At 41.8% G+C, this 19,797-nt stretch overlaps 1 protein-coding gene across 1 annotated transcript in view; it reads left to right on the forward strand.

The window, feature by feature from the left end:
* The window catches only part of prom1a (prominin 1a), an 84,800-nt gene that overhangs the window by 31,583 nt on the left and 33,420 nt on the right, over window positions 1–19,797 (forward strand). The window contains exon 4 of the mRNA XM_071542581.1: window positions 5,019–5,224. Coding sequence (XP_071398682.1) covers window positions 5,019–5,224 — 206 coding nt within the window. The remainder of the gene's footprint in view (window positions 1–5,018; window positions 5,225–19,797) is intronic.

A 19,797-nucleotide genomic window follows, 5' to 3' on the forward strand; every position in this document is an offset into this window, starting at 1 on the left:
TCCATAGAGATTCTCAGAAAACACATCGCCTGAGAGATTCTTAAAAATACCCTTTATATACGGATTCTCATGCAGAGATGCCTTTCCTCTCTCGTCCAAGATGAGGAGAAGATTGTCAGGCTACCAACCAACCAATATATGCAAGAATTTTTCAATTTTGCAAAATGACCTCAATTTTCTGCTCAGAACAGCTGAACCAATCACACTTTTTCGCATAAAATAGTCCGATCAAACCATACTTCAGCAAACTGTATCTACCTTGGTCTTCTTGTGCTACAACCAACGCCTCCGCAGTGGAGCTTTTGAGATGGAGGAGATGGAAAATGACAATAGCTGATTATCAAAGCCAAGAAGTCAATACTCGTGTCCTTGTGGAGTACATCCTTCACCAGCAAACATTTTGACGTTGAATAGATGTCGATGCGACAGCCCGCACCAACGCTGAGAACCTGTGAAAATACAGCACCGAAATGAAAGTTGAGACGATGTCTGCAGTCGCCCAGAGCTGCTGCCTGCATCATGGTGTGCGATCGGGACCTAAATATCTTTCTGATATCACTTCAAAACAGTTTCCAAAGCCGTTTCAGGATGAATTCTTACTGTGCCTTAATATCATACTGTGGAAATGTTGTGCTTGTTTGGGTTGATGTTGAACCTGCCTGCCTCCTGCCCGTTACCGTCCATCAAATACTTGCTGCAGTGCTTGTGTAGTCGCAGGATTGCACATTCTCTTCTTCCGTTGGCTTGAAATCATGCAGGGACTGGATTGCTCTTGCTGTTTTATGGGACCAGATTGCTGTGCAGCGGCTCGTTGGCCACAAGCCAAACTAGTAGCAAGCTTGGAGCTCCCCACCAGGAACTGAACGACGAGAATGAATCAGAACAAGAAGCATAGAGGGACGGAAAGAATCATAGCATTAACTCATTTAGGCGGCAGCCACACTGATCCATCAGAAAAGGGACAGAATTATTGACGGATAGATTTCTGATGTCAGTTGGTTTGTTTTGTAACGTCAACATGGTGGGCGAGGCAGAAGTACAGGAAGGCTATACAGTATAAATTAAATAAGAAACTGACCTGGAAAACCTACAGTCATCCCAACATTACACCAGGCTTTGTCCGTTTTGTCTTTGTTATAGTCGTGCCGATGTCTCCGTGTTCACCGCTATTTTTTCCAAAACAAACTTAGGAATGCCTTTTATTGGCTAAACAGATGGTGATGAATCCATCTGTCCAGAAAAAGTTCAACTTGGGTTGAACTTTACGTCAAAACGGATGGAAGTCTGACAGACGGACATACCATCAGCCCTGTCTGGACAACAGACAGCTCTCATTGAAAAAAATTGAAATGAACGGAGACGGACAGAACCAATGGATCAGTGTGGCCACGGCCTTACCTTCTGCATCTTAAGCACTTAGCAGTAGCACTTTACCTCATGGTTCACAAATTACAACAGAGTAAAACTACAGAGTAAAATCAGTGTAATACTGAGGTTTCAAGCTTGACTTTACTTGGTACTTCAGTTCCCTTGGTGTTATCTAGGACTTTCATATTGGAAAGGCAAATGTTTCCAGAATATTACATAGTAATTATTCAGTAATGATTCCACAACTTACTACATTAATGCCGTACTGTTATGCTAATAATTACTCATTATCACCAGAAATTACCAACATTTAAGCGAGAAATTACACAGTAATTACCCTGTAATATGTGTACCGTAATGTAAAGTGCTATTTGGTTTATAGTGAGCGAGCAGTTAGGGTTTCAGCGTCAAAGTTTTTGGTTTCAGAATCGTCTCTCTTCATCCCATCGTCCAGTCTGGTCTTATTGGAAGGCTGTCTTCTTCTTTTGGGGATTTGCCAAGACAAAACTATAGTCCAGATCTGCATCCAAAAATAGTTGGAGCTGCAGGCTCTTGAAGAGCGGTGGTGGAAAAAAAAAAATCATTTTTGACCTTTTTTTTTGTGAAGATTCACCCAATAACAAGCAGAGCCCAGAAGCAGAATGACAATGCAAACGTTCAGATTTGCCCAGTGTCCTCAACAGTTGGGCTGACATTGGTGTTTTTATTTGAGATAGGACACACACACACACACACACACACACACACACACACACACACACACACACACACACACAATCTCTCTTTTTCTCTCCTCTCCCTCTTCCTAACTCTCTCTCCCTCTGTTTCCCTAGGTCTTTCTCTCTCTCTCTTTTTCTCACTCTCTCTTTCTACTGACCCTGATAATCCAGAGGAAAATCAGCCATGTTTTTTTTTCTTCTTAAGGCCGGTGGCGTCGACCGTATTTTTCTTCCTACATCTTGTAAACTACGTGACTGACACAGCCGGGAGCCTTACTCAGCCTCACACTGGCTTTTGCAAGTTGGATTACGCCCGCCGCCGGAGATTTCCAAGTTTGCACAGAGATTTTCGAACGAACCAGAGAAGAATACTCCTCCTCGACAAGTTCACAAGCCAATTTTTTTTTTCCACCCCTGCATGTTAAATAGCAAAAGCCGCAGGTCCCCGGAGAAGGCAGGGTCGTTGACTTATGAGGGAGATTAAGATTAGTGGGAATCAGTCGGGGCCGGCCGGGAGAGCAGCTCGTCCATTCAGGAGCAGCGATAGCGGCCCCGCTTTGATCCTTCCGTAACGAGGACTCATTGAACATCATTGTGACAAGTTACATACGGTGTGGGAATTACCGATCCCCTATTCAATTTTGCCAATTTCCAAAGCCTTTGCTGAGCGCGGTTTAGATAGGGGGAGCGCCGCGGTACATGACAAGAGGAGGTGGCAGCGCGACGGAGAACCTGCCACCGCTGGCAATTTAGCTCTCAATATATTAGGGGGGAGGATCTGGAAGGAAAGGCCGCAGAATTCATATTGAGTCACCTTGAATATTTCTCATATTCCATCAAAGAGTGACGTGTAGGGATGGGAAAATAACCGGTATCGCTGTAAAAAACCATAAAGGTTATGACACCGCAACTCATTTTTATTACCGTGACCGCCGAAATAACCGCCAACTTGCTTGGAGGCTGAATGACAAACATAAAAAGTTACTATTTTACATAAATATTTCCCATATGTTCTACTACAGTCTTACATTAAAACGTGTTTAAAAAAGAGAAATGTCTTGTGATTGATATGATAAATTAGAGTTTTAAGTAATTACAATACTGGTTTTAAGGTTTTCATCTCAATAATTATCAGGATAATATCGGCACAGGCCTAGTGATGTGTAGATTTTAGACAGACTATTCAACAACGAGGCCAAATCCTGATTCATACAGTACAATCAAGCTGTCTGAATGTAGAGTTTTGGTGTTAGTGAACGACAGTCAGCATTCATTGGCTCAATCCAGATATCTTCATGTTACTGGCCTTCACCACTCCTACTAACTGTCTCACCTTATTAACTGTCTAACCCCTCCAACTGTCTGCCCTCTAATCTTATGTAACCACACACTGCAGAAAAATCTCCATCATAACAATGAGTGCAATCTTGTATAAGGCTGTTGTTGGGTGAAAACCTTGTATATCCAAATGTCAACTTTTCAGGAACTTGTTTTTAGCTTGATGATTGTGCATTTTCCAATTTATCCAATGGCGTTTTGAAAAGTTTTCATAAGCCCAAGGGTCAAAGAACTTTCTCAACTCATAGAGGAGTGTGTAATCCTTCAATTTAAGTTAAAACATGACCATCACCAAAAATAGGAGTTATAGTATGAGGTTTCCACCTGACGACTGTCTCTTAAAATCGTATTTTTCTTGAATTAAAATGAAAAACTGTCACTGTGTTGAGATCGTTTCACTTGTCTCACTGCAATGCAGCTTGTCTTGAATTGTCTTGATTTTCTCAAGTGATGATATTTTGAAACAGGCGAGGTGATTTCACCTTATTTTTAAGATATTTTCACTTACCTCAAGAAAATTCTTAAAAAGCTTGAACTGTAGTGAAACAAAGTGTAATTATCTTACCCTGTTGGCTGATTTTTTTTCACTTTTTTTCGAGAAAAATAGCACTTTATGAGTCGATACAAGATTAAATTACTTGTAATGGTGGAGATTCTCTGCAGTGCTCTGACTGCCTCCCGGTCCAGCCCTACTGAAGCAGATTTTTCATCAGAAGTGCCATCTTTCCCCTTCATTAGAGTGGCTATACTCACAGCTTAACCCCATTGGGAAAACCCTACCACAGGGCTAAATGACTGTGGCTCTTCTCACTATTTTCCCATCATCCCTCTGCCCCTGTGTTGCTATCCTGTCATTGCATATTGCAGTTTGTATGAAATTTATATATAAAAACAACCATGATTTATTTAAGTCTCAATTGATTTGCTGTTTTCTGTTTTCTGCTTGCAACATCCCAATCCCACTGATTTTGAGAGCCTTGGTGTTAGTGTTAGTTGTCCACTTAAGGAGTCGATTATTGAATTGGCTTGTGGTATTTAAGTATTAGAAAGAGCAGATTCCCCAGCAGTGAATAGTTTGCGTAATGTCTGTGTTGTTTATCCTCAAATCCTTTTTGGACCAAGAGTAGAGAGAGAGAGAGAGAGAGAGAGAGAGAGAATTTCCCAACCAGTTATTTTTAGATTTGTAGCTCATTTTATCCTCTTCCCTCCTTGTCTGTCCTCTCTTCCTCTCCTGTATGCCGTTATTAATCTATCCTTTCTTCTCATCTCCCTCTCTCTCTCTCTCTCTCTCTCCCTCGCTTCATCTGCTTTCCTCTCCCAATCCAATCCTCTGTCTTCTCTCCCCCCCCACCCCCCCCCCACCCCCACCCCCCACACACACACACACACCCGCTTTGCCCTCTTCGTCTTTTCATCTCCTTTCTCTGTTCACCTCTTATCCCCTCCTTCCCTCTTCATCTCATTTCTCCGCTCTCACCTCCTCTCTCCTCTGTCTTCCCTTACCCGTTTGCCCTTCGCTCTTCATCTCCTCTTTCCCTTCACCTCTGCCCCCCCCCCCCCCTCTCTCCACCCCCCCCATCCCACAACCCCCAGGCCATCTACTATGAGATAGGCTTCCTAGTATGTGCGGTGCTGGGCCTGCTGTTTACTGTTCTGCTGCCCATAGTCGGCCTCTTCTTCTGCATGTGCCGCTGCTGCGACAACTGCGGCGGCGAGATGCACCAGCGCCAGAGGAAGAACGCCGACTGCCAGCGCGGCCTGCTGGGAACGCTGCTCTTCTCCACCTCGCTGGTCATCACGTGAGTCTGACACACACGCACACACACAGACATGCACACACACACACACACACGGATATCGGCAAGCATGCGCAAACACAAACAGATGCATATTTGTAGGCACAGATATGTGTAAACATACAGGCAATCACATGCAAATGCACACAGGCACACAAACACACTTCACATCTCCCTGGTCATCATGTGAGTCTGTTTCTCACACACACACACACACATGCACACACACACACCGGTCATCAGCCTGTGCTCCCATCCCCCATGCTGCTTGCTATATATAATAAAGTCCTACTGTAGATAGTATGTGGCAGCAGCCTTCAGACTTGTGTTCAATCTCAATATCAAGCAATGGTCTGTCACACTGAAAGCTTTAATATCTAAAATACATATTATGGAAAGAAATAAAAGTACTTGATATAAAACAAAACAAAGATTGCTCACTTAAGATAGCTAACAAATCCATAATATTCCTTATAGTAATCAAGTTTTACTTCAATGATGGCAGTAATTTTGTACGCCTAGGTATTATATGTTTCAGTTGGTCGGCATCTTATTTTGAAATGTCTCTTCAGTTTAGTGTGAGAATTTCCTCTTCAAATTGCCTGTGGTACAATTCTCTCCGGCCTTTTTTTATGATAATTATAATACCTTTCTGTCTTCAGGGTTTATTATATCAGGCTTCTAGCTGCCTTGTCCCCATTTTACATGCACATTTTAGGCATTTAGCTGCCGCTTTTATCCAGTGGGACTTACAGCGAGTGAAGCAGTAAGAATAAGCTTCAATTCCTAGATTCCCCGACATTTCAAACAGTAGTAATAAGTGCAAGTTTATTGCTGTAGCATTGGTGATATAGGAATTTAAAGCATAACTCTGGCCATTTTCAAGCTGCACCCTATTTTCCCACCATTTTCCATCATACCAATCAACTGACCAAAATCTCATCAAAATCTCTTCACTGTAGAGCCACTTAGGCTAAGTCTTGTATGACAGTGGGGGGCTCTCCAATACACTGAATACTCAAAATAATTGACCCCCAAAGCACCTAAAGCATGTCTTTTCCAACATATTAACACTCACTCTGTAATGAGACATGTATATGTCCTCGTATATGTCCTTATTCCTCGTGCTCTTAAAATGTTTTTTAAATGACATATTTAAATGACCTGTTTATTTTAGGGTTTAAGTTCTTAATTTCATGCTGCCTAGGATGTTGATCGCTGTAATGTCTGACGCATTTCAGGATTCACTGTTTAAAAACTGTGTTTTTATGCTGTTGTACCCTGCCATGTCAAACCTTAATAAATGAATGAATGAAATGTTTAATTTTCACTTCATCCATGACCCAACAACTGCTAAAGCAATGGCCAAGGTAGCATCAAAACTCTCAAGAAAAGCATGAATTTAGATCATTTTCATTTACATCTCTTCACTAACGTGTTGCATTACAAAACAAGCAGTTAATGTTTTGAAAAAGACATGCTGTGGTGCTTTTGAGGTCGATTTTGCAGGTATCCGCTGTGCTGGAGAGCCATGCACCCTGGCAAGTAAGACCTAAGCAGCTCTATATTGAAGCAACTGGTCAGGATTGCTTGATATCATGGAAAACGATGGGAAAAGAGGGTCCAGTGCCCCTTTATGAACGTGTTACGTCATCTCGGTGTCCTGCATCCCGCTGAATCCTCATCATTAAGAGAGCGGATCACAGGAAACTGAATCCACTCTCCACTTTGTTTTATGGTCTCAGTGAAGAAGCAGCAGCAGTAGCCGCTGGGGCTGCAGCCACAGCACAAAAGGTTTCTGAGAGCTGCCTTCTCCCCCGGTGCTAGACAGAGGGGATCCAGGAGTGTACTTAGTTTGATGTTCTTTGACTTTCTGTCTTCGTTGGAACGGAGCCCGGTTATTAGAAATTCCACAGCAATATCCTAGCAGCCCAGACACAAGTGTCTGAGAGCGACCTCAGAGCTCTTATTAAATCTCCCCAGATACCAGGCGCAGACGCTGCAGCAGTTCTAATGAAGCAATTACAGGCAGGAGAGGGATGAGGACCGAGCCGGGGCCCGGGCTGCTTTTTACCCCCCCAGAGGCTCTGAAAGCTGACAGCCAGGCACGGGGGGGGTGACATGTGCTTTCAGGGAGGAAGATAGGGGTGGTATTTATTTTCCAAGAAGTGTTTAGATTGGATTAAAAGGGGTAAAAGGCACCCAGGTAGGGGTGAGAGTAATAAGCTGGTTGAGGATGAGAGAGGAGCGAGTGGATTCTGTGGTTACCAAGCCTGGCTTGGTACAGGGAAATAGCACTTTGTCCAAACTGACTCACATGGGACAACAGGACGTCCCATTCAGTGCTAGAGGACAGTGGCAGGTATACATAGACAATAGACTACATATATCACTGTATACATTAAAGTGGTACAGTAATTCATGAGTTCCTTGTTGCTAAGCACTCATTACTGTGGTGTTTCTGCACTGCACTTCCCAGAGATCACCTGTCAATCAAACAGTGTGGGCGGAGCTTGGATTTTCTGTTGATGCAGTTTGAATTTCTTTTTTCTTTGTCTGTTCAGCCATGGTGGCTGTCACTGCTCATGCTCACTACCCAGTTCTTCTTCTTCTGCTTATTCCAAACAAAGTGGAAACGTAAAACGCATCACTTCCTGTCCGCCAGATAATTTTTCCCGGGAAAGACATACGAGACACCGGGTGTTTAGAAGCTTTTATGAACATTTATTTGTGAAATGTGAATAATGTGATAGTGCAGGGCAAACAAGCTTGCCATTTTTTGCCCACTTAACTACAAGCAAGCTGTCCGACTGGTGTCTCACTGTCTTACTGGTTAATTAATTTTTCCTTCAGAAAGTTGGACCCTGTCCTTAAAAATCAAATTCATCCAATTTAATCAGGCTAAAATCTATTTTGTTTCTATTTTCCTTGGGATGCTTGGAACAGCCTTTTACACACACACATTCATTACCACCTCAGCCTTATTTCTGACGCCCTGCACACAGATTAGTTGCCGCACTTCAACATCTTGCACAGACTTACCGACTCTGGCAGAAATGTCAAATCAGTGTGAGAATATTATGCAAAGACACTAAACTTTTTGTGAGGCTGAATGATGAGGCATATCCTGTCTTACTGAAATAATTGCAACACCCACTGTTATTCATTCTCATGACAGAGAGTGGGAGGCTTTCACAGTTTCCTCTAAATAACACGCATCCCAATAAAAAATATAGCATGAAGTCGTGAAAACAGAGGATGATGAGACGTGGCACACCGTGGCTCGCCTTTCATAATTACATAAAGAATTCATGTTTTCAGCCGGCAAATAAATGGATACCACTTGTAAAGAATTCAATTGAATTATGAATAAATGGATTGCCTCCTGACCTTATGCTGCTTTTGCTGGATGCTTGACTGAAGGACGGTTTCCAGCTTCGGTGTTTCTCTTACATGCAACCTGTTAAAGCCCTGTTGTAGAATTTCAAAACTGCATGGCCTTCATTGAGAAAGTAGTCAGATGGTTTGAACCGACCAGCAGTGATAAAGAAAGATCGCAAGAAGCAGTGACCTTGATGTTAAAAAGCAGCCATGTGAACCGGCAGACCGGTGCAGCGCTGCGTTGGCAGCCCAGATGTTTAAGAAGTGGGTCTGTGGTCAGAGAGTGGCAGGGTCAAATCCTGCAGGAGCTGTGGAGATCTGTGAATGAGTAATGTCGTTCCCTCCCTCAGAAACTGCTGGTCTTGTGTGGCTCAGTGGGCCGAGCCTGTCACTAACACTGCCAGGGTTTGGGGTTTGATTCCCACCGGTGTCACTCATGCTGAAAATGCACGCACTCATGGTAAAGTACTGCTTTGGGTAGAAAAGTCAGCAGGATAGTTTAGTGTGAGCATATTTACAAATGAGACAAAAAATCTGTGCAATGTTAGTGAGGATTTTAAAAGTCTTGTAGCAGACCATTCCTCATCACTTCTGACAAATGAAAAGAGATCAAAACTTGATATGTGAATGCCAGTGCAGCAGTAGTTTAGCACAGTGGTTCTCAAACTTTTTGGCTCATGACCTCACACTAATTGAATTTAAAGTGATGTTGAACTATGGTAGTACCTTGGGTTGTGTAACTTCCTGGACATGATAAAACCCCAAAATCGGTGATTCTCTGTTATCTGTTGCTCCAGTAGAGGAGATTGGAGAATTGTGGGGGTTTTTTTCTCTCTCTCCAATCACTGCCATTCTATGGAGGATCACGAACGAAGCAGATTCTGACAATATATAAAAAAAATAGTTGTGTCGCTCACTTGTGGTTAAGTGAATTGCTTTCTTTATGGTTATTACACCTTTCAGTTTGAAAGTGTGACTCCAAAATCCGGTTAGAGGAAACTTATACAGATGGAACAAAGAAAATAATACGTTTATCAATAATTGTAAATAGGTGAAAAAAGGAGGAGACAGGACTTTGACAAAGTAGATTCTGCCAATATGTAAAAAACAAGTCTCTCACTTTTTTTTTGTAGAAATTGTTTTTTTTTCTTATCACATAAATGATCTCCCGACCCCCTGTGGGGTTCCAACCCCCAGGTTGAGAACCACTGGTGTAGTGAACATGCATCACAACAGCAGGGCTTCTGCAGTGGCCACATCTCCATCTAAACTCCAGCCCATGCGTGTTTGTTTATAATTAACCTATCATATATTAACTGATGCATGCACTCATGCTCTGCACAGTGCTGTGGCATGTTGCATTATGCCTGCCAGCCATTGTAAGGCCAACACTTCGCATCATTAAAAGAACAGCAGGAGCTATTTCGGTCTCTACAAATCAGCTTCGATTCCACATAACCCCCACATGGATTTATAATGATAAGATGACAGTTAGAAGATCCCTCCCTTTGTCGCGGCCGAGCGGAAGACCCCTGCCTCATACTGTTACCCAGCATGCATTTCAGCGGTCTATTTCAGTCTCTGAGTGTCTAACACTATTAGCACAAAGGGTCACTACAATATGGGCTTAAGCAATGCTAATCATATGGGGTCTAAGTAATAATAATATAGGCAATCACAGCGAGCTGAGCATTCACTGCCCAGGACTGTGAATCATACAGCATAGTATAGATTTGAAGAGTTTTGTCCCAAAATGAGATATCCGTTATTCCAGAAAAGACACATACTCTTACAGAAGGAGTACTAGCCAGAAATTCAAGCATATTATGTTTTTTTTTAATAGATAATAGGTCATTTCAGTCCTTGGTTGACAAAATAGCGCTGACTCAACCCTCTGTCCTACAAAACCAAATAGCAGAAATTGTGTGTGTGAGAAAAGTACTGTTGGTACAGTGGCAGCCTGTATATCATTTAATGGCATTTATGGATATAATTTCAGTAGGTATGACATCTAAACTTCAGTTAAATTAATTTCTTCAGCCTGAAAACATCCCTTAGTATTTGGAATCAGTTCTTAATCTCAGTTTCATAGTTATCGCTAAAAAACGATCATCATCTTATAGCGGCAATCCTCGATCTGGATCACCACCAAAACATAGTCAGTTGTTCCTTGGCTCAAGGCCGATCTGCCCACCAAATGTTGTGGAAATCCATTTATAGGTTCTTGAGATATCCTGCTGACAGACAAACACATTAACAATTAACCTCCTTGGTAATTTTGTCCATTGAGCTTCAAAACACCTACAGTAGTTACTGCCACTTGCGTTTGCAGGACAGTTTAGTTTCTATACAGTATATGGCGTTTTGGAATAGAACCGCTCATTAATGCGAGAATTAGTTTCAGCCTTATTTATATAACAAGAGATATTAGCACTGTATTCTGATGAATAATTAACAAAGTGACCCAATTAATGTCTTGAAACACGTTTTCACCATTGGTCCAGTTTTTACTGGAGCACAGAGCGCTGACAGGACAGCAGCAGAACAATCACACACGCACACACACACACACACACACACACACACACGCACTGATACAGTCCACACTAATGTAGGCATGCAGTCTCTCTTTCTCCCTCTCGTGCACACACACTCCATCATATACACAGACACACACACATACATGCACACACAAATCAGGGTTGGGTAGTCACAGAATACTTTTAATGGCATTCTAAATACAAATAAAAAATGTAAATGTATTCCATTACATTACCTAAAAAATATAATGTATTCTGATTACAGATACAGCATAAATTAGGATGATGATTACTTTTGGGAATACTTTTAAAGTTAAAGCAAGAAAATCAGAAAGCACAAAAATGTGGCACAGATGCAAATTTGTGTTCGTATACATTGCAAACCTGAAACAAATTTCCTGACCTTTGTAATTTTTTCACTTTTTCTTATCATTATTGGTACCTTTATGCCTCAAATATGGCAAAGTAATTGAGAATAACTGAAAGTAATCTGAATACATTGCTGAGTTTGGGATTATGTTACAGTTTTGATACACTAACTGTAGCTGTAATGTAATACTTTTGTTACAGTAACCCACCCAGCCCAACACTGACACAAATACATGCACACAATCTCCCTCTTTTTCTCACCATGACACACATTCACAGTTCTCTCTCTCACACACACAAACACACACACACACACACACTTACAAAAACACAAGGAGCACAGTCTGTCACTTTCTCTTTCTCTCCCCCTCGCACACCCATACACACACACAGTCACACACACGTACACACACACCGACAAACACACACATTCACACATTCCCTCCTTCCCACACGCCACACACTCAGTTAACAGCCTCCCCGGGGATTCATCACATGCGGGGCTATTTTTAGGGGATTCGTTAATACTGTGATGAGCATTAACTTCAATCTGTCACAAAGGAATCCACAATGACTATATAGATGTCACCAGCTGACTAAATGTCAGGCTACTGGGAAGCCCTCTAGGGGAATACAGCTCCAGTGTGGGAGACAAGTTTTTCCAACAGTTACAGCCAGCGAAATATAATATGAAACTTTATTGATGCCAGTGGGGAAATTGGGTCGTTGCAGCAGCAAAAGTTAAGGGTTCAGCAGGGAAAAGGGAAATAGAATATAAAAACACATCTTGAATATTAAAATAAGCAGTAAAAATAGTAGAAATAGTACAATAATAACACAATACAGTAAAAGCAAAATATAGACTATAAGCAATTGTGGGGTTTTGTAAGCATGTCGTCGACAGACTGTAACAGTTGGACGTATGGGAAAGAGTATTGATTCATGGATTTACTTACAGTTGTTACATACATGTTACTATCAGTCTCACCTGCTGACATAAATATGGATTGCTAAATATGAAACATTTGGCATATATGTAGGTATATGTAGATATAAGTAAAGATATACAGTACTGTAGGTGTATATGACGCTGCTGTCATGTGAAAACCTTGTAACTGCAATTTTGTTGTTCATGTTGTAACTTCAGTTGGAGGATTACATGCTCCTCTATGAGCTGAGAAAATTCTCCCACCCTCGGTCTTATGAAACCCTCTGCAACCCAATTGGATAAAGTCAGAAATGCATACTTGTCAAGCTAAAACAAGGCTGTTTTGGAGTTGACATTTTGGAGGTATGAGGTTTTCACCCGACAGTGTTGATATGGCACAGGGACAACAGGACCTCCCATTCAGTTTAAAGGGACAGTGCAGCATGTACAATAGACAGTAGAATGTCCATAATATTTTATTGGCCAAGTACAACAAGGCAACAGTAAACATCTTGTCTCCCACGAATGATGCAGACTCCCCCCGGGCCAATCAGTAACAAGTAAACAAATGTTGTAGCGCCCCACTTAGGCCAATCACTGCCATTTTAAAAATGCCAGAATGGAGCAAAGAGACGCATCATTGCCTTAGGTTTTGTGAAAATCCATCAGCGGCATCCAAGATATTGTGTGTGACGTACAGACAAGCAAGCATAATTTAGAAAACGCCGGAACGGAGCATCAATGCACATCATTCCCTGAAGTTTGGTCAAAATCCAGTCAGTGGCATCCGAGATATTTCGGATTTCATCATCGGGGACAGCAAATGTGTGCATCAGATATAGCTTATTGGTGACATTGGTGCAGAGACTACTGACACAGTAATATGAACGCAAGCTGACTCAGCAAGTATAGGGACAACAGGACCTCACATTCAATGCATGACATACAATAGACAGTATAACACTACAAATACTGGTACTATACTCAATGATATGCATTCAGGCAGCATGGCACACAGTACGGTTGCAGCTGTAGAGGGGGGATCGTGGTGGGGGTGGGGGGCTGGGTGGTCCCGCACTGCGTTACACCGGTGTACCATGGGACAGTTATACTGAGTGGGATGAAATAAGTTCTGAGCATTACACAGCGTGGAGAGTTCCTGAGGCTAAAGCGGAATAATGCACAAAGACCGGTAGCATTACAGGATTATAGTGAACATGGTAAATCCACCTCGCTCCTGCCTGTCAACAAACTCTTCATCTACTGTAGTTCTTTTTTATTGCCACACGTATCACTGCTGTCATGTGACAACCCCTGTCTGTTACGGTATATAGCTGCCGTCACGGAAAAAAACACATAACGTGCAATTTATGTGTTTTTCTGTTTTCTTATTTTAATTGAAAGTTTACATCATCATTCCTGTGTTGAGTGCGTTTCTTCCCCTGGGGCCATTGAAACCTATTAAAACCTGGTTGTACAATTTCAAGAGTACATGGGTCCTAGTGAGAAAATAAGCCTTTTCTCATTCCGGAAGACAAATTTTTTGCATATATATTTTTTTATTATCGACTTCAATAGCTTCCTATCCTTACAATGAGCCACATACTACTTATACTTATTGTACTACTTTCTTTTATTTACCAATTCTAAAAGAGACCTATTCCCTAAATTTCTACTTTTAATTTGAACTTTTCTTCTACGCAACTTTTATAATTTTGCATTGTGTCAAAGTCGAATTCCTTGTATTTGCAAACCTACTTACAGTAAAGCTGATTCTGATATTTGTTTTTTGTCAGCAATACTCTGCTTTCTACACAGCAGAGTGTTGTTTTGCACTTTGCAGTTTTGCACTTGCCACTTTTTCACATTTTGCACAAACACCTCTTACTCTCTTGTTGGACATCCATTGTATCTGCCACTTTATCCTTTTAAATCGTACTGAGATTGATTTTTTTGAGGTATTTTGTTATTGTATCAGTGTTGTCAGTGTGTTTATTGTGGCTTGCTGCTGCAAGCTGGATTTCCCTCGTGCACAATAAAGTGAAGTGAACCGGCTGAACTCCACTGAGCTCATCTCCACTCCCACACACTTTCTCTGTCCACACATCACTGTTGATGTCCAAATAAACACATGATCCTGGCCGGCACTGTGGCGGCTGCACACAAGCCAGTGGGTAATTAACCGGAGAGCGTGTTGTCACAGTTTGCCATGTATCCCATGATTTTCACGTTTCTTCCGGAGACATTACTCCTGCCAATAATGTTCAGTTCACCCTTATAAATGGTTTATTGTTTAAATCCGACTATCTTTGTTTTTTTCTACTGGAAGTCTTTTGCAGTCTGAGGCTTTTCCAACACACTACAGATCAACACACAAAATACTCTCCTACAGGTATTTGAAGCGGTGAAAACCAATTGATGTTCAGAGCTTGGCAAGGCCAAAACTTCAAATTTATTGGAGATATTAATGTTGCAGTGGCCATGATGTAGCACATTGTTGCGCAGGAGAGAGCAGAGATATGAGAAAGCGAAGCTGGTGGGCTCGGTGATGTGCTTTACAGCTGAGAGGCGCGCTCTATCTCTGGGACGGTTGGCTGGGAGGATTTATAGTCCAGAAATAGCAGCATTTCTACTGCAGATAGAGATGACTTTCATTTCTTTGTGTCAGTGTGTTGTACCTTTGTGGTCAACAGGGCAGGGAAGGAACACCAAGCTGCCAGCCAAATGTTGGGGAATGTTGGCTATGGCTGGTAAGGTTGCCCACTCTACCAGACACTGGCAGATAACCAACCATTGTGTGGAGGCTCTATTCTGATCTGAAAATGTAGTTGGCTAGTAAAATAGTGGCTAAAAAAAAGTAGCTGGTGAATTTTAGGATGAACCAGCCATTGTAGCCGGTGGGCAAAAACATTTTGTTTCCTGCCCTGGTGTTTCTGTGCTAGTAGTCCTCTTCGCTCCTGTCAAAGATCTTTGAGATTTGTCTCCCTATATTAATCAAGGTCTAACTGAGGTGTTTTGCACACATGGGCAAAAACATAGAGATGCCTATAATGTAAACACATACAAGAACATGCACGCATGCACAGACACAATAACAAAGGATGCGATCACACATAAAGTTCTCCACAGTTGAAAGGTTTACTTTGTTGCATGTCTGTATTTGGTTCATTTAGGTTCACACTGTCCAATTACAAGTGAACCAGGGCTTGTAAGCAAAAGTCACATGGACTCACAAGTCGCTCATTTATTGGACAGTTTTGGTAACCTGTCATCTCGCCAGGTTAGAGAATTTGGCGGTGGAAAGAAGTCAAAACAAATCCAGTTCCAGTTCCTGTAACTTCAGCTGAGCATGATGGACTTGTCTGTGCTCTTTGCTGTCAAGAACTTTCACAGAGTTGGGGAATGTGCTCCTGGGTTGGAAAGCTACTCTGGCACAACTTTACCCTCTAACAAGATGCATGGGATAGACAGGTAGCACTCGAAGATATTCTCAGGACTGTAAGTGTTGCTGGAGTTTACTTTTTCCGAATGTGATCCTCGACCGCGACCCATATATTGAGAAGGTATTTCACTTCATCTCAAGTCCAAGTTTTGCTAGGCTTTCCAGGCATCAGTAACTGCTATCAGTTGTCAACATCCGTCCTTATACCCATCAACCTTTTGCGTTTTGGGGTCATTTCCTGCAGTTGGCTTGGATTACGTTCTCGCTCCCTAGTCCTAACAAACCGCACCGCAGTTCGCTTGAAAAAGGACCAAGCCTTAACTAAAGGAGTAAAAACACTCCAGAGTTTGAATGAAACACTTCAAACATGCTCGGTGTGAACAAGCCCTTATTCAAACATATAAGGTGAATCATCATGGATGCATACGGTTCCATGTTTGTGCTCAGCTGTCTATTTGCATTTCTGTGTAGATTCCCTGAATGGTCCCATTCAGCCATATTGGCCATGTAATAAACATTTGCCAGACAGTGTGGCGCTTTTATCTAAAGTGCCTTAAAGCACATTGACTGCATACGAGGGACTTTCAATATTGACACCAAAGAATGGTTTTAGCTTGAAGTCTTTCTGTGAGATTGAGACTCCCAAATGGAAAAAGGCAGCTGAATCATTGAGTCCTTGTGGTTAGAGAGACTGGTTCAATCCCTGCAACAGGTGGTTCAATACTGCCGACGTCTCCTTGAGCAAGACATTTAACCCTTCTCTGTTCGCTCAGGATAAGAGCATCAGCTAAAAAATGTAAGTGCTTAAAATGTATAGAGTTAAAGGAATAGTTCACCCAAAAATTAAAATTCGGTCATTATCTACTCATCCTCATGCCAGCACAAAGTTTTTTTTTTGTCCCCCACCAAAGGGGGGACTATGGATCGGTCTCCGTCCTTTGGTTCGTTCATCTGTCCATCCGTCCGTCCGTCACACTGTACTTGTGACTCTGTGCCACTAGGGGGCGGCATTGACAATGAATGGGGACTCAGTGGTAAAGCAGGTCATACAGTTAAAGTTATCATACAATGTGGGGGACAATGAATGGGGACTCAGTGGTAAAGCAGGTCATACAGTTTAAGTTATCATAGGTAACATAATAGTCTACACACGCTACACACTTGGAGACATCAGACTGGGTTGATGTGTTGAAGTGAGAGTCAATGGAGAATTTTTGGGCAAACCTCTAACCACAAGACACTGTAGTTATTGTACAGCTGTTGGACTGTTGTATTGTTATTGCACTCATCACTGCACTACCACTGTGCCGTCAGTGTTGACTACTTATAGCATATTATAAATTGTATTGTAGTGTACATTGTGTAATGTACGGATTATATTTACTGCGTATTGTAGTTCTTATATTTTGTACTGTATTGAGTAAAAACAGGACAATTACAGTTACTACATTTCAAGATATAACTTGTAAGCCTAATTCTGAGGAGAGTAGGCAACAGAAATATATGGTCAATCTGTCCTTTCATTGTCCCATACGAAAATGCTTATACAATTTCACTCATATTTCAAGTACACTCAGCAATCACCGACTGACCCAAGGGTGGAACTACATCACTGGTGGGGGACAACATGTTTACTATTTGCTTCATACTTCATACAACTTTGCCAGGCTCACTGCCGGAGAAGCTTTCTTCCAAACAATTGCAGTAAATTGCGGCCAGTCCTTTAAGCTTCAAAAAGCGCAAAAAATATCCATAAATGTAATTGTACTACAATTGTTTGCAAGAAAGCCTCTCTGGCAGTGAGCCTGGCGAACTCCTGGTAAGTTGTATGAAGAAAAAACACTTAAATGAATGATGAATGAAACATGAATTCCAATTTTTGGGTGAACTATTCTTTTAACAGTGAAGAGTGCCTGGGAGGAGGCAGAGTCTGACTTCATAGCGGCTAATAAATGACAGGTTGGGCCGGTGGTTTTTGTCCTGTAACTGTGAGGTCACAGGTTTGATCTCCATAACAGCCAAAATAACCATAACAGAAATTTGTCCTGTTACAGTGTCCTTGAGCAAGACACTGAACCACTACCAGCTCACTGTAAGTCTCTCTGGATAAGGCTGCCAGCTAAATAATTAAATGCAAAGCATTAGTTCTGTGATTTATGGTTTAATAAAGTGTGAGAACTTGCTAGGAAGTTGCTGTTTGTTGAGTAAATGAGCTGCTGTTTGAATTCCTTCATCAGTGATATAACACTGGTCCTTGACATGTTGTTTCCTTTTGAATGGTTGACATTTATTCCTAAATCACACTGCTTATATTTGCTTAAAAGGTTAATTATGTTTTTTTAACCTTAATCAACCCAGGGATGGTTTGCTGAGCAGAGCAAATGTGCTCAGGCTCCTCCTCAGCATCATCTTGCTTTGACTGTTTTTTCACACTCGGAAGGAAAAGGGTGTCTTTGCTTTCCTCCTCAACCAGGTCAAAGGTCAGGATTAGCTGCAGAAGAGCTGGTAGGGATTCAGTGTCTTGCTCAAGGACACTTCAGCAGGGTGGATAATGCTGTCATGGGTGGGTTTGAACCTGGACCTTTCAGTTGTGGGACAGTCTCCATACTCCTACGCCCCTGTTCTACTCCAATTTATACAATCTTCCACCATTAGACACTGAGACGCCCCACTGAAACATTTGGTGGTTAAGTGCCTTGCTAAAGTGCACCTTAATGGCAGTTGCTGTGGGAGGGAAAGCATCTACTTTCTGATTGAATCCCAGCCAGTGATTCAAACCCGAGACCTTCCGGTTATAAGCTTGTCTAACCTTTAGGCTGCTGCCCCCGAAATCTGTTGATTTGCTGTAATTAGCTACAACCATGAAAGAGTCACATTTGACCAAGCTCAGCTAAATGCGCTTCCAGCTGTTATTATAAAGATTATTATAAGCTGGAGATAATGGCTGAATAATAGCTGAATAAATCAATTGATCCACTTCCTCTGCCTGGATGAAAGGTTTAGAAATTTAATCACAAAATTACGGGTAAATTACAGCTACTTTAGGAAACATTTTGAAAATCCTATCTCAATGACCTTCTGTGGCTGTTCCACAACCCCGAGCCCTACAGCAACCAACAAGGCTGTTTGGCTCAGAGTTTAGTATTCATGTCAGTCCTGGGCTGTTTACTGTGGACTTAATGGTCTGTTGTCTCCCATCAAACCACCACAGCCAGTCCACAGAGAGAGGACGGACCGCAAACTTACACAGTGTCCTTAAGTGACAAAACACCCAGAGCAAAACAACACTTTCTTTACTGGCTGGCCATGCCGAGGGCAAAGGCCCCAAAGCCAGAAAGCTAAAGTATTCATTATCTGGTTTAATTCTTCATAGGAAATGGCTGTGATCTGGCAGACTCAGAAAAGAGAGGAATGTACAAAACAGTGGCTAAAAGGAATATAGCAGTGGCTACATGGAATAATAAAGGAGCGGATAAATGGAATAAAAAAAATAGCTAAATGAATAAGCAGTGGCTAAATTGAATATAACAGTGGATGGGACAGCTTAGAGAATAAAATGGAATGAAAGAGTGGCTAAATGGAGTAAAATAGTGGCTTAACGAGATTAAACAGTGGCTGAAAATGGAATAAAAAAGTGGCTAATACCTGCCACAGTGGTCTGTTTACATGCTAAGATTTTTGTGTTTTTCATTGGCAATGGCTGCTGACAAACTGTTATTCATTTTAAAATTGAGTTTTTCTGTACTGAGGTCAATAAGGCGTCTCTCAGGACCCATCTCTTGTTTCAGGAATGGGTGTAACACTTTTCATACATGCTGTACATTTGACCCTATAGTGAACTGATGCTTTGTCGTCCCACATTCACACAAAACAAGCTGCCATGCTGTAATCTATCTCTTCTTGTGACCTTTGGATT

Source organism: Centroberyx affinis, unplaced genomic scaffold (genome assembly GCF_046629955.1).
Source record: "Centroberyx affinis isolate AG114_WGS23_722 - 3 ecotype Tasmania unplaced genomic scaffold, CSIRO-AGI_Caff_v1 ptg004126l_1, whole genome shotgun sequence".
Taxonomy (NCBI): Eukaryota; Metazoa; Chordata; class Actinopteri; order Beryciformes; family Berycidae; genus Centroberyx; species Centroberyx affinis.